We start from the raw sequence: 14044 nt of genomic DNA, 5'->3' as shown, positions 1-14044 counted from the left end.
TAATCATGATATTGATAAGTATTTGTTCACTTTCATTTAGCTAGTTCAACTACTAATATGATAAATATGTACTATAGGGCTCAGTTCTTAAACTGTCTCAACTTACTTTGATCTAAAAAGGAAAACCAATAACCAACAAGGACCTACTGTAAAAAAAAAAAATTTTTAATAAAAAATAAAATAAATAAATAAGTAAAAAGGAAAATCAGGACACAACCATAAAGTCATTGAAGGCAATCCAGAAAAACACAGCTGTTCAATAATATGAATAGTATTATTTTTAATTATAAATTTAATTTAAAAATTTATACATTTTCAATAGAGCAGAGCAAGCTAATATATATTTTATGTATTATAAAAGCTGTACCATGCCCACTTAGTAGGGATTCAATTAAGCTATCTCCAAAGAGTATCAAATTAAACAGGGGTCAATGATATCAGTGATCATTATCCAAAATACCTTTACCACTACCTCTCAATTATAAATGTTAATGGAGAAAAGATGTAGAACTGAAGAGGCAATAAACCAGCCTACCCCCATTCAAACATGGGTGTCACTGATATACTGGCATCTACAATCAAAGTAATAAGACCACTACAAAGAATTGATTCAAGAGAAGTTGAAAAACTGTCCACCTTCAAAATTCCATCATCCTATTTAACAGCTTTTTTGCTCTTTCACTCTATTTTACAAATGAACAGCCCATCACAGATTAATACATAGCACAAAGCTAAAACAGAACTAGCTTGTCCTCAATTTAAGAAGAAAACTTATAAGCACTGTCGCACAATTTTGGAATGTGGACGAGGGTCAATAAAAGAATTTAAAACATTATGCTTAGGTTTTGTGGCCTATAGTCTTAAATATTATACTTCTCTTCCCTAAGGATACATCATTGTGTGAATGTAATTATTTTTTCCAATTCCCTACCCTACCCCTTTTCCAACTCCCTACGCTACCCCTTCTTTAAACACTTTGTTCTCTCTGTTCTCAATTGATCAGTCCTCATATGTCGAAGTCCCTTCCCATCTAGTTTTACTATAAAGAACAATTATAACATATGTGGAAGAGAGAAGCAATTCTGAATAAAAGCAAAAGATGGGTCAAAGGAAGAGAGATTATAATCTCAGAAGAAATAAGTTAACCCCAATACATATTGAATAGACAGATCTTTAAAATGGAGGTATTAAATTTATATATTTATGTAAACTCCTACCATTTTCCAGGAAGAATTAAAGCTACTAAAGTATAGAAGCACTATGCTTTATACAACAGAAACATTCTTGGGGACTTCCCTGGTGGTCCAGTGGTTAAGAATCCACCTTCCAAGGCAGGAGACGCAGGTTCAATCCCTGGTCGGGGAACTAAGATCCCACGTGCTGAGGGGCAACTAAGCCCGTGCACCACAAATACTGAGCCTGCACGCCGCAACTACTGAGACCGCGCATACTGGAGCCCACGCACCACAACTAGAGAGAAGCCTGTGTGCAACAACTAGAGAGAAACCCGCCTGCAACAACTAGAGAAGGCCGCACGCCGCAATGAAGAGCCCGCGCACCACAACGAAAGATCCTGCATACCGCAACGAAGATTCCGCATGCTGCAACTAAGACCCGACGCAGCCAAATAAATAAATAACCAGAAATATTCTTGAAAAATTTCTAAGTAAGTCATGGTTGAAAACTCTGAGATAACTATTTAGAGGAAACATGAAAAACAACTGTTTTGTACTCAACTACTCCTCCACATATCTATTTTATATGTTCATATTTACATAACAAGTGTTCTTAAGGTAGAATCTATCACAGTAATAGTAATAGTTTTAATTTTTTAAGTTCTCTTTTACATAGATTTGAAAAGTAAAATATAAAATCAGATTCACACAGGGGGAAACAAGATTCTCTTGGTCTTTAACATCACATTCTTTGACAGCTAAGCAATGCCACAGGCCTAACCAACTGGAGAAATCAGTTAAATGAAATAGTGACTTTTCCACAAAATTTTTTCTAGAAAACCTGAGAGAGAAGAGATGTGACTCAAGCTTAACACTTTATAAGTAATCTTAATATCTATTTAATTTACAAAAGATGAGAATATAATTTTTTCTTGAAAATTTCTCTATGCTACCCAGTCAGCTCTGTTAACAAAATTCATTTTCATGTCTTAGACAAAAAGTCCATGACTCTTCTCCTTGTCCACACCTATGCTTCAGGACATCAGATCATTCTCAAAACTGAATGCACAAAACCTGCCTATTCAAGAATAGATTTACTCACCCCAGCAAGACATTTTTCCAGTGTATCCAATATAATCAACTGAGAGAGATATAAATTTTTTTCAGCAGCTTCTCCAAATATTCTCTAAAAGAAAAGATATTCAGAACACTAAAAGTTGGTTATTACTCTCCACTACAAATCAGCACACATCTGAAAAGTGAGGGCCTAAGGATCAAGAAAATCAATAATCATTGTATCTCCCAGATTATACTATATTTAAATCTATTATTTCTGATTTTCTCCTAATGCTCACACAAAATAAATTCTCAGGCAAACAATCTGTCATCAGCCTGCCACAGTAAAAGATACTCTGGGTTATACTTTAAAAAATATGTAGTAAATGCACTTTGAAACAAACAGCAGTAAAGAGATGGTAACATTAGGAAAATCCCATGTTCTGTTATTTTTTAAGTAAAATTTAGATTTGAACAATATAGAAAAAAATATGTAGGATTTAGGTGCACATATAGATCTTTACCAGAATCTTGAACTGAACATTTATGTAACCACACTTTGATGCCACAAAATAATCAAAGCCTAACTCTTACAGCAACAAAATGCTGTAACACCAATTAAAGCGAGTTTTAAGCATTCACTATCTTTAAATCAAATACTACACTATTAACAGCAGACTATGGTTCCCACAATTCAGTTTACTCAATAAGCACTAAATGAATGCCAATATCTCAATACTGTTTTTGTTTTTAAAAGAAGGGTCCAAATACTAAAACATTTTCAATATGAGAACATGGCCACTTATCTATAAAAGCAAAGTCCTATCTGTATGACCCACACACTATGCAACAGAAGCGTTCCATAAAATCTTAAATGTATTTCTGTAAGTCACTTTACATATTTATAAAAGGTCCTTTTTTCAGAAAATCTTAATTTTTTTCCATAAAGAGAAAATATGATTGCCCAGTCCTCCAGTTTACCAATTTTGTAAGCCTGGGGTATCTTCCAATCAACTTTTTCAAAAGAAAACACACCAAAGATGATGTGACTATGAAAATGGTACTGATTTTCACAATCTACAACCAGAAATCAGTTTCACTGCTCAGTGCAAACAGTATAAATTGTGGTTATAAGTGCTCAAAAGAAGCAGAGCAGTTTGGAGTTAATCAAGAAATATCCAGATCGGTTGTTCTGGACTGAGTATGAAGGAGATTTTAGATAGAAACTGACACAGAGGAAAGAATCACCAGACAGCAAGAGGAGAAATAATATGTTCAAAGGTACAGAGAGAAAATAGTTGGAGTACCTTGAAGTCTAGGGAATGTAAACAGATTTTATGAAACAGGAAAATAAGAAGCAATTATGAGCTTTTGACAGTGGAAATACTTGATGAAGTATTTGAGGAAAACTTTCAACACAGGTTCTCTACCATGGAATCTTTCACAGGTTACAGGACGAAGGAAATAAAACAGCATCTTCACAAAAGCAATCTCACATTTTAGGACTACAAAGTCATATTTTATTTACCATCTACTTAAGACTGGGACAATCTGATATGTAAATATTCAAATGAGAAGCTAAGGAAAAGATTTTAATAGATTACTATGGTCAATTTAAATATGACAAAATCTGTATGAAATCCTAATTCCAGAAAAATGGATCAGTAGATATAGGGTCACAAATAAGCCAAGTATCTAAGAAAAAGAATTAAAATCTAAAAAGAAAGTTAAAAGGTTACCTGTGCTCATCCATAAATTAAGATGAATGTTTATATCCAGGGTCCACAGAAAATGACTTTACATATTTCAAAATATGCTGTTCCAAAGTTTAAAATCAAAAACAAACCGAATTCTCCCGTAAAACAGTAATGCAAACACTCACCATATTGTTAACATTCTTTAAGATAGTGGTGAGGCCGCTTATAACCAAAGAAAACTTGTATTTGGAAATATTGATAAGACATTCCTTGTTGTGTTCGGTACTGACTTTGGTATGTGTGTTCTGCTGTCCTGTTTTTATTGGAAGCTGAGGAAAAAAAAAAAAAATGTTAGCTTACATTTTAAAATGACTACCGAGAACTCTATTTCTCATTGAAAATCATGAGATATTAGGAAAATTTTATCAACCACAATTACCTATATTTGTATCTCAAGCTCCAATTTTCAATACATAAAGGAATTTATAGCAAATCTAAAATTCTTTAGAAATTTCTATTTTTGCAGCTTTCTTTCTAGAAGTCATAAATCTCTATCTACCAAATTAAATCTTTACCCAGCACTATGTAAGACAGAATGATGACTCACAGAAATAGAGCTACTTCCTTGTAGCTAAAAATTATTTCAGAGAAATATGTCTGCAATAAAATGCAATCTTTTCTTTTATATATTGAACTCAAGCATTAAAAGAACAACAGACCAAGAAAATCTATGCCTTAGACCTCTAGTCAATAATGGCAAATAACAGCAGATTGTGCAGAAAAGAAAACAAACTGTATAGCCTGGAATATACATAGTAAGACTGATTCAGGTAAGATAATCACCGTCAGGTACACAGCTGAGGGAGTAACAGAACAACAAAGAGATAAATCTCATGGAAAAAAATATCTTTTAAGGGAGATATTATATATTTACCTATATTTATCTGAGAATGAACTAAGTGGCACTACCAGGAAGTTCATCTCTACCCTGTTTAAGAGCAGCATTCTGTATTGAAAGCATCACGAATATCTTTACTGTTTAAATATTAGATCCTGCTAACACTAATACAGAACACTGACGAGGTTCCTCCGTGAAGAAACAAACCTGTGTCCAGCTTCCTCATTTTTAAAATGGTGCAACAAAAGGTGGAAAGAGACCAAGCAGCATGCCCGAGTTTGCTTAGTCAGTTAATAATGTGACTAATTTGATGGTAAAGAAATACTAAATAAAAGAGGGGAAGCATGTTTAGGGTTTAGAAGATAGGGCAGAACAGAAGCTACAGAATTACATAATGTTACAACATTATGGAGAGAAAAAATTCTGAAAGACCGAAAAAAGAGGACTGTAGAAGATGGCAGTGGCTGCACCAAGAGGAAACTGTAATGTAAACTGTGGACTTTGGGTGATTATGACATGTCAATGTGGGTTCATCAACTGTAACCGAAGTACCACTCTAGTGGGAGATGCTGATAATAAAGGAGTCTATGCATGTGTGGAGGCACAGGGCATATGGGAAAACTCTTTACCTTCCACTCAATTTTTCTGTGACCCTAAAACTGCTCTAAAAAATAAACTGTTAAAAAATGCAAAAAAAAATGCAAATAAATACACATAAGATCTTTTACATTTGATATTAAGAAAATTAAGAATTGTTAATATCCTTAAAAAGAGAGACAGAGAGAAAAGATGGCAGTGGCTGCAATGTAGCTTGTGAACCTCCCCAAACCCCTCTGTGAGGGTTCATTTTACATGGCAACTTGACTGGATCATAGAGCACACAGATATTTGGCTGAACACTATTTCTGGGTGTGTCTCTGAGGGTGTTTCCAGATGAAATTAGCATTTGAATAGGTGGACTCTGTAAAGCAGTTTGCACCCCGTCCAATGTGGGTGGGCATCAGCCAATCCACTGAGGGCCTGAATAGAATAAAAAAGGCAGAAGGAGGAAGAATTGGTCCCTTTTGCTTAACTACTTAAGCTGAGACATTGATCTCCTGCCCTTAGTGTTCCTGGTTCTCAGGCCCTCAGACCCTTCTATCTCCCCTGTACTGGTTCTGTTTCTTTAGAGAACCCTGACTAATACACCCCCTCATAAAATAGCAAAGAAGCCAGAATCGCAAAACCCATGGACCATATATCTACATCAAAACTAGGGGACAAGGCACCCCACAATAACCAAAATACAAGCAGCAAATACAAACAAACCACTTACAGCTACAAAACTGGTGTGGTATAAGCATCTGTGCAAGAGACAGCAGAGGGAAGCATAATGTTTGATGGGTCTGACAAGGAAAATCCCCAAACTGCATTAGATCCTCAGTGAAAAGTACAGCAGGACAAGTTTAGAAGCTTAGCTAAAATACAGGGGTTTTTGTACACATGGCAATTGGCACATGTGTGCAAAAGGTCTATAATAAAGTCTGAAAAGAAGATAGCACACTTTAAACCATCACTGTCTAATAGAACTTTCTGTGGTTAGGATATTATACTATATCAACAATGCTCATTACAGTAGCCACTAGCCATATATGGCTATTAAGCACTTGTTATGTGGCTAATGCAAATGATGAATCAAATGTTTAATTTTCTTTTAATTTATTTTACTTAAATTTAAGTAGTCATGGTACCCACTGGACAGCACAGTTCTAAACCAACCAGCTAAAGAAACACTTCCTTCAAGGATGAAGCCCATGCTGAGAAGAAATTGCTGAGATTCACTCCAGACTGAAACAAGAACAACAGGGCAAAAGAAAAAGATCCAGATAAAGGTGGAAGAGAGGAAGGAAGCCAAGAGAGCTCACAAAGAATGCGATGACGTATTCGTTTAATCTCATGAAAGCAACAGAAGAGCTCCAGAGCCATGAAGACAGAAATTATCCTGGCCCACATTTCTCTCCTACCAATTCAGGAAAACTAATTTCACATAAAAATGAGCAACAGAAAACACTGTAGTCAAATCATATGTGAAGTTATTTTGAGAAAAAAGAATAAGAGACAGAATAACATTGCAACAGAAAATGAAAACACACCAAAAAGATATGATCACCAACAGATGAAACTGTAAATTATTAATTCAAAATGAGCCAAGAGAAATTTTTTTAAATGATTAAAGATATGAAATAACAAATTAGAATTACAAATAGAAATAAGTTGACAAAACTCAGGAAAGAATTAGAAAAAAAAAGAAAAATCATTTCAGAAGTGAAGACTAACCAGAAGATATTAAAGAGTGAATAAAACAAAATATAGGGCTTCCCTGGTGGCACAGTGGCTAAGAATGCGCCTGCCAATGCAGGGGACATGGGTTCAAGCCCTGGTCCGGGAAGATCCCTCAAGCCGCGGAGCAAGTAAGCCCGTGCACCACAACTACTGAGCCTGTGCTCTAGATCCCGCGAGCCACAACTACTGAGCCCACGTGCCACAACTACTGAAGCCTGCACGCCTAGAACCCATGCTCCACAACAAGAGAAGCCACCACAATGAGAAGCCCGTGCACCGCAGTGAAGAATAGCCCCCGCCTGCCTGCAACTAGAGAAAGCCCGCACACAGAAATGAAGACCCAATGCAGCCAGAAATACATAATTAAAATTTATTAAAATATATATATATCTAATGCTTTAAGAGAAAAAGAAGGTAAATAGGAGGAAAATTCTAATATCAAAAAAAAAGAAAGAAAAGAAAAATGAGATGGGATTTGCAATAAAGTGACAGAGAAGACAGGCAAACAAGATCCAACATATGTATAACAGGAGTCCTCAAAGAAGGAAATCAAATCAATGGAGTAGAATGAATATTAGAAACTAGACTTCAAGAAAACGTTGCTGAAATTTTTCAAAAACACTTGAAACTATATATTTAAAGGGCATACCACATACCTGGAAAAACTGACCCAGAATGACCAATACCAGGGCATATTTTAGTACAACTATTGACCTTCTGTGAACAAGAAAGAAAAAAAAATCCTTTGAACATTCAGGCAGAAAGAGAAAGCCACTTACACAAAGAACAAAAATTAGACTGTCATCAAACTTTGACAATACTATATGCTAACAGAAAATGAAATAATATTTTAATATTCTCAAGAGAAGATAAAGTAAACCAAGAATTTTATATGCAGGCAAACTGACTCCCAAGTACAATGGTGACAATCAAACTGTTCTGAACTGTAAGAACCCAGGAAATATTGTTCCCTTAAGCCTTTCCTGAGGAATCTACTAGAGAATATACTTCAGTCAACCAAAATAACAGGAGACACATCCACATTAAGAAGGACCATTAAATACACATTTATTAAAAGAACTGAGAATAAATGACGAGAGTAAGAGAAAAAACATACTATATAATTGCTATGTATAATGACAGTATAGATACAGTACAATTATCAAAAATGGGGAGAGGGTAGTGAGAGTATACAAAAAGTAGGATGTTTCCTGATTACCTTATGGTACTAAGAGTAAAAGGGTATTATTTTAAACCAAATGCTAGCTGACGAGATGAGAATAATTTACTAGCTGTTTCAATATTGCTTACAGAAGAAAACCACTATATAACAACTTGCCCTCCCAAGAAAGGGAGGAAATTAGAGCACTATACAAAGACATCAATATAAAAGTAACCAACAGAACAAAAATACAAACTGCTGGTTTGTGCTGGGTGAGCAGTGGCACAAGCCCATCACCAGATGCTTAGGTGAAAACCTACAGAGGGGGTAACTAAACACAGCAAGGGTTTCCCACGTGGCTCTCTTCAAGCTTCTCCTTCACAGTCGCACTTTAGTGGCTGGACATAGTTGGCTTCTCAGATTTCCCTAAAAGCTCCAACTTGTCTACCCATTGTCACTAATTTAGAGGATCTGACTAGTGACTCCTTCTCTGATCCTCCAATTCCCCCTTCTAGATCTTCACCCCACGAGTCCTCTCAAAATTGTATATGGTCTAATTTCCATAATAAGTCCCTTCCCACATCACCCAATCAGCTTCCCTGACTGAACCCTAATACACAAACCTTCTGAAATACCAAAAAATATGCTGGGAGAGCAAATAACATAGACCACACAATTACAAATGACTTAAAATAAAAGACTTGTATAAATATAAATGTAACATAAAAAATATGACAGAAATGAGTCCAAATTCATCAAACTATGGAACAGTCTCCAGGATATATCTTTAAGTTAAAAAAACAGGGTGAAGAAAAGAGTATACAGTATGCTACCATCTAAGAAGTAGGAGGAGAAATAAATACACACACACACACCTCTTCACACAAACAAAAGCAGAAGGATGAAACTTAAAAACTTTTAAGTGGTTACCTTTAGGAAGTGAAAGAAAATAAAGGAGAGGTGTTGAGGATAGAATCTATATTCCCTGGTTTTTGTAGATTTTATTTTGAAATTATGTAATTTATGTAAATATAAAATTAAATTAAAATTCTAAAAAATAAAATAGAAATCAAAAATAAACAAATGAACTGAAATTTGTATCCAAATTTTTAATGGCATAGTCACAAAGAGAAGAACTATTCTAAGTTATTTTAAATCATATTAGGTTGACTTCCTAATGGAATATACTCTAGGGACAAAAAAATGAAGATAAATCTTGATCCTGTATGTATTGTGGGATCATGGAAATGAGTGATTCGGTGATATTTTAATTCTGTCACTACTGGTGTCATTAAAAACTGCGACTCTCAGAACAGGAGAGGAACAGCAAAGTAAAAACCCTGTAGTCTTGAATTGGAACTGGAAGTATCTATATCAATTCTTAATGTAGTTTTATCTTGTATGAAGAAAATAAAATATATTTTTCTCCCTTTGTTTGCTGAAAATGCCTAAAACAATGACCAACCCTGCAGTAATGATCTTGAGATTCCATTTCCTGGTAAAAGGAATTGGGACTCCTTCAGAAAATGGCTGATTCCACATCTGAGGCAAAAAGGTACATGATGAACCTGGAACACTTTGTCATACCAGATAGCAAGAAAGCTGCCAAAGAAAGCTATCAAAGGGTCGAGTCAAAAAGACTCAGGAATAAATTTTGAGGAGGTTCCCACTGACCAAAAATGGAATAATTTGAACACTGTTAAGGACAACAATTTTAATTTATTGAAACATCAAATATGTTTTTTTTTTCAAATATGTTTTAATCCATACTTCTGCTTCCAAGGTAGAGTAATTCACAGCAAAACAACACCTCCCTCCCCCAAACTCACACACACACACAAAAAAGAAAAAATACAAAAATCAACTGTTTAAAGATTTTAGAGAGCTACTGAAGGAATGAGGACTAGAGAGGCTAAGTTTCAGAAAAAGGGTGAATTATGGAGAAGCAAGGTGATCTTCTGCAGCTGTTTCCTCCCGCCCTGGGGCATTTGCAGAATCTGCTCCCCCCCCAAAAAAAAGCCTCAGAAATATGCCTTTCCCAAGCAAAGTACCTCTGCTGAGGGAAAGAGGAACCATCAGAGATTCTGGTTGTCACTGAGAGCTGGAGTGACACAAATGAAGACATGAGGGAGTCTCAAATGCATAATTGGGTGGAAAATGGTAAAAAAGCTAAGCCAAAAACTTCTGAAAAGCAGAACAGAATTTCAAAATCTCACAGCCTCAGAAAACAAAGATTAGAGTACAGAACCTGCTAAAGAGAGAGGGACCCTAGTAAATGCACCCAGTTCTTAATTGTACAGCCTGGAGAGTAACATCCTAAATAAACAGGGGCAAATCACAGCAAATGGAACTTTTGTACATTACAAGTAGGAGTGTAAATCAGTAATTACTTTGGAAGACTGACATTATCTGCTAAAATGGAACATGTACATACCGTCATCCCTCCAAGTCTGCAGGACATTGGTTCCAGGAGCCCAGAGGATACCAAAATTTGTGATACTCAAGTCCCTTATATAAAATGGCATAATATTTGCACATAACCTACGCATATACTTACATGTACTTTAAATCATCTCTAGATTACTTACAATACCTAATAGGATATAAATGCCATGAATAGTTTTAAATACAATGCAAATGCTACTTAAATAGTTGCCAGTTGCTTGGCAAATTCAAATTTTGCTTTTTGGACCTTTCTGGAATTTTTTTTCTCCGACTATTTTTTATATGCATTGGTTGAATCCACAGGTGTGGAACCCATGGATACAGAGGGCCAACTGTACTTAGCAACTTCACTAGGTATATACCCAAGAGAAATGTGTACATATGTTCACCAAAAGATATGTTCAGCTATGTTTATAGCAGTGCTTTCATAATTTCCAAAAACTGGAAACACTCCAAATGTCTATCAACAGCAGAAATGGTTTTTAAAAATGGTATATTCAAACAAAGAAAAACTCTGCAGCAATGGGAATAAATGACTTACAGCTATAAACTTTATTTCATAAATATAATAGTGAGTGAAAGAAGTCAGAACAAAAGATCCCTTACTGTATGATTGTTACACAAATTTCAAAAACATGTTAAATTCAAGTCAGGATAGCAGAGACCCTTGGAAAGAGCAAGTAATGACCAGAAGGAAAAGGAAGGGGAAAGAGGAACTCCTGGATTGCTAGCATTATTTTATTTCCTGATCTCTGTACTGGTTACACTGCTGTGTTTACTTGGCAAACACTCATTGAGCTGTATATTTACATACATTTGTGCATCTTTCCATACTTATAAGTCAATGGCAAGTTTTCTAAATAATACATATTTAAATCCATGAGTTAATGATACTAAAAAAACAAACTGGCCACTCCTAGTGGATACAGGGGAATTTTGGTAGGCACTGCTGAGGCACTGCTCAGCTCCACATTCAGGGAAGAACTTAACTGCTGGAGTGCTGTCAGTCAGCCCCTCAGGGATCGCCTCATCTGAAGAGAATGATCCTGCCCAGGTGAAAGCCTTCCTGGGCAGCCCACATCCAATGACCAACTGATAATGGCAATATAAAGGCCGGAACACCTCAGCCCAATTCTGGGAAACTCAAAAGGGCCATTCTAGCTCCAGAGCTCCCCAAAGGGGTTGGCCAAACCTGATTCTGGGCCTGCTCTGTACCATGAATTCTGCATCTGCAATCCTCCCTTCTCTCAGGTGTGCATCCCAAGGGAACACCTTAATGAACATCCTGCACTAGGTTCTCAGGGCAGATGGAGCAGGTGCTAAGATGTGAATTTAAAGCTGGCAATGAAGGAGAAACAGTAACCTCAAAAACAACTGAATTTGAAGAATATTACTAAACTATTTGAGCTCTGCGAAAAAAGAGAACAAAAAGCTGACTGCCGATTAGAAGCTAAGTATGAAAGCCAGAAGGCCTCTCTGGAAGCACACAAAGATGCTCTCCTCTCCTCCAGCAGGAAGGCAAAGAAACCTAAGGACAAAAACCAGAATTATCAGAGTTTCTAGGTTCCAAAAGTTAAACTCCCAAACAAGGCAGGTCTGCTACGCCAAGATCAGAGAGCTGTGGTTGGCAAAGAATAATAAGACTCTGACACATGTAAAGGAAACATCTGGGTTGGTGCTCCCCAAAATCTTTTATCTCCAAATTGCCCTGAACCCTCAAAGTCTACAGAAGTGGCCCATTACTGTTACTAAGAGCAAGCATTCCCCACGCCTGTCTGAAGACAATTCAGAGGCCTCTCCCCTGCAAGACAACAGATGTTCCCTCAGGAGTTGCCACCACCTCCTTTCCTGGCCAAAGAGGTACAAGGGAATTTGGGGGGTAATGAAACTTCCTATATCTTGATCATGGTGAGGATTACATGAATGTGTGTATTTGTCAAAACTCAGAATTAAGCAGTATAAATTCAAGTGAGAGTGTTATAACATTAGGGCATTCAATGTAATCCCTCTAGTAACCACAAAGAAAATAGCTGTAGAATATACAAAAAGGAAATGAGAAAGGAATTTAAACATTCCACTACAAAAAGTAAACACAAAAGAAGACAGTAATGTAGAAAATGAGGGACCAAAAAAAGCTATAGGGCATATAGAAAACAAATAGCATGATGACAGCAGTAAGTCCCCTCTTATCAGTAATTACTTAAAATATAATTAGATTAAACCCGCCAATCAAAAGACAGATTTGGCAGAATGACCCAACTATAAGTTGCCTACAGGAGACTCACTCGACATCCAAAGACACAAGCAGGTTAAAGAAGAAGGAATGGAAAAAATTATTCCATGCAAACAGTAATCAAAAGAGAGTAGGCTATACTAATATAAGACAAAATAGACTTTAAATCAAAAAGTTATGAGACAAAGGAGGACATCATAAATTAATACAAGGTTCAATACAGCAAGAAGATAGATGATAAACATTTACACAGCTAATTACAGACCATCAAAATACATGAAGCAGGGACTTCCTTGGTGGCACAGTGGTTAAGAATCTGCTTGCTAATGCAGGGGGACACAGGTTTGAGCCCTGGTCTAGGAAGATCCCACATGCCACGGAGCAAATCAGCCCGTGCGCCACAACAACTACTGAGACTGCACTCTAGCGCCTGCGAGCCACTACTACTGAAGCCCACATGCCACAACTACTGAAGCCTGTGTGCGTAGAGCCCGTGCTCCGCAACAAGAGAAGCCACCGCAATGAGAAGCCCACACACCACAACGAAGAGTAGCCCCTACTCACCACAACTAGAAAAAGCCTGTGTGCAGCAACAAAGACCCAACACAGCCAAAAATTAATTAATTATTTTTTTAAAAAAACTTCATATGTGACATGGTCACAATTAAAAAAAAAACACGCGAAGCAAAAACTGACAGAATTGAAGGGAGAAACAGAGAGTTCTACAATAATAGTTGGAGACTTCAACATTCCACTCACAGTAACAGAGAAAACAACCAGACAGAAGATAAGTCAGGAAATAGAGGACTCAACACAATAAAACAATTAGACCTAATATACATGTACAAAACACTCTACCCAACAACAGAATATACAATCTTAAGTGTACATGGGACATTTTACAGGTTAAACCATAGGTAAGGACACAAATAACATCTCAATAGATTTTAAAGGATAGATATGCAAAGTATCTTCTCTGACCACAATGGAATGAAGTTAGAAATCAGTAACAAAAGTAAAACTGGAAAATTCACAAAACTGTGGAAATTAAACATT

General features: G+C 36.3%; 1 protein-coding gene across 10 annotated transcripts in view; it reads right to left on the bottom strand.

The window, feature by feature from the left end:
• The window catches only part of NF1 (neurofibromin 1), a 275690-nt gene that overhangs the window by 190301 nt on the left and 71345 nt on the right, over positions 1–14044 (bottom strand). For all 10 annotated transcript variants that reach the window (XR_010937319.1, XM_067714878.1, XM_067714880.1 and 7 more), the window contains exons 2-3: positions 4114–4257; positions 2278–2361 (exon numbers count right to left, since the gene is read on the bottom strand). Coding sequence is in view for 9 of the 10 variants with exons in the window: in XM_067714880.1 (XP_067570981.1) it covers positions 2278–2361; positions 4114–4257 (228 nt within the window). In the remaining variant the exon portion in view is untranslated. The remainder of the gene's footprint in view (positions 1–2277; positions 2362–4113; positions 4258–14044) is intronic.

Source organism: Pseudorca crassidens, chromosome 19 (assembly GCF_039906515.1).
Source record: "Pseudorca crassidens isolate mPseCra1 chromosome 19, mPseCra1.hap1, whole genome shotgun sequence".
NCBI classification, from domain to species: Eukaryota; Metazoa; Chordata; class Mammalia; order Artiodactyla; family Delphinidae; genus Pseudorca; species Pseudorca crassidens.
The sequence above is the reverse complement of the archived record's forward strand: the minus strand, read 5'-3'. Positions and strand labels throughout refer to the sequence as shown.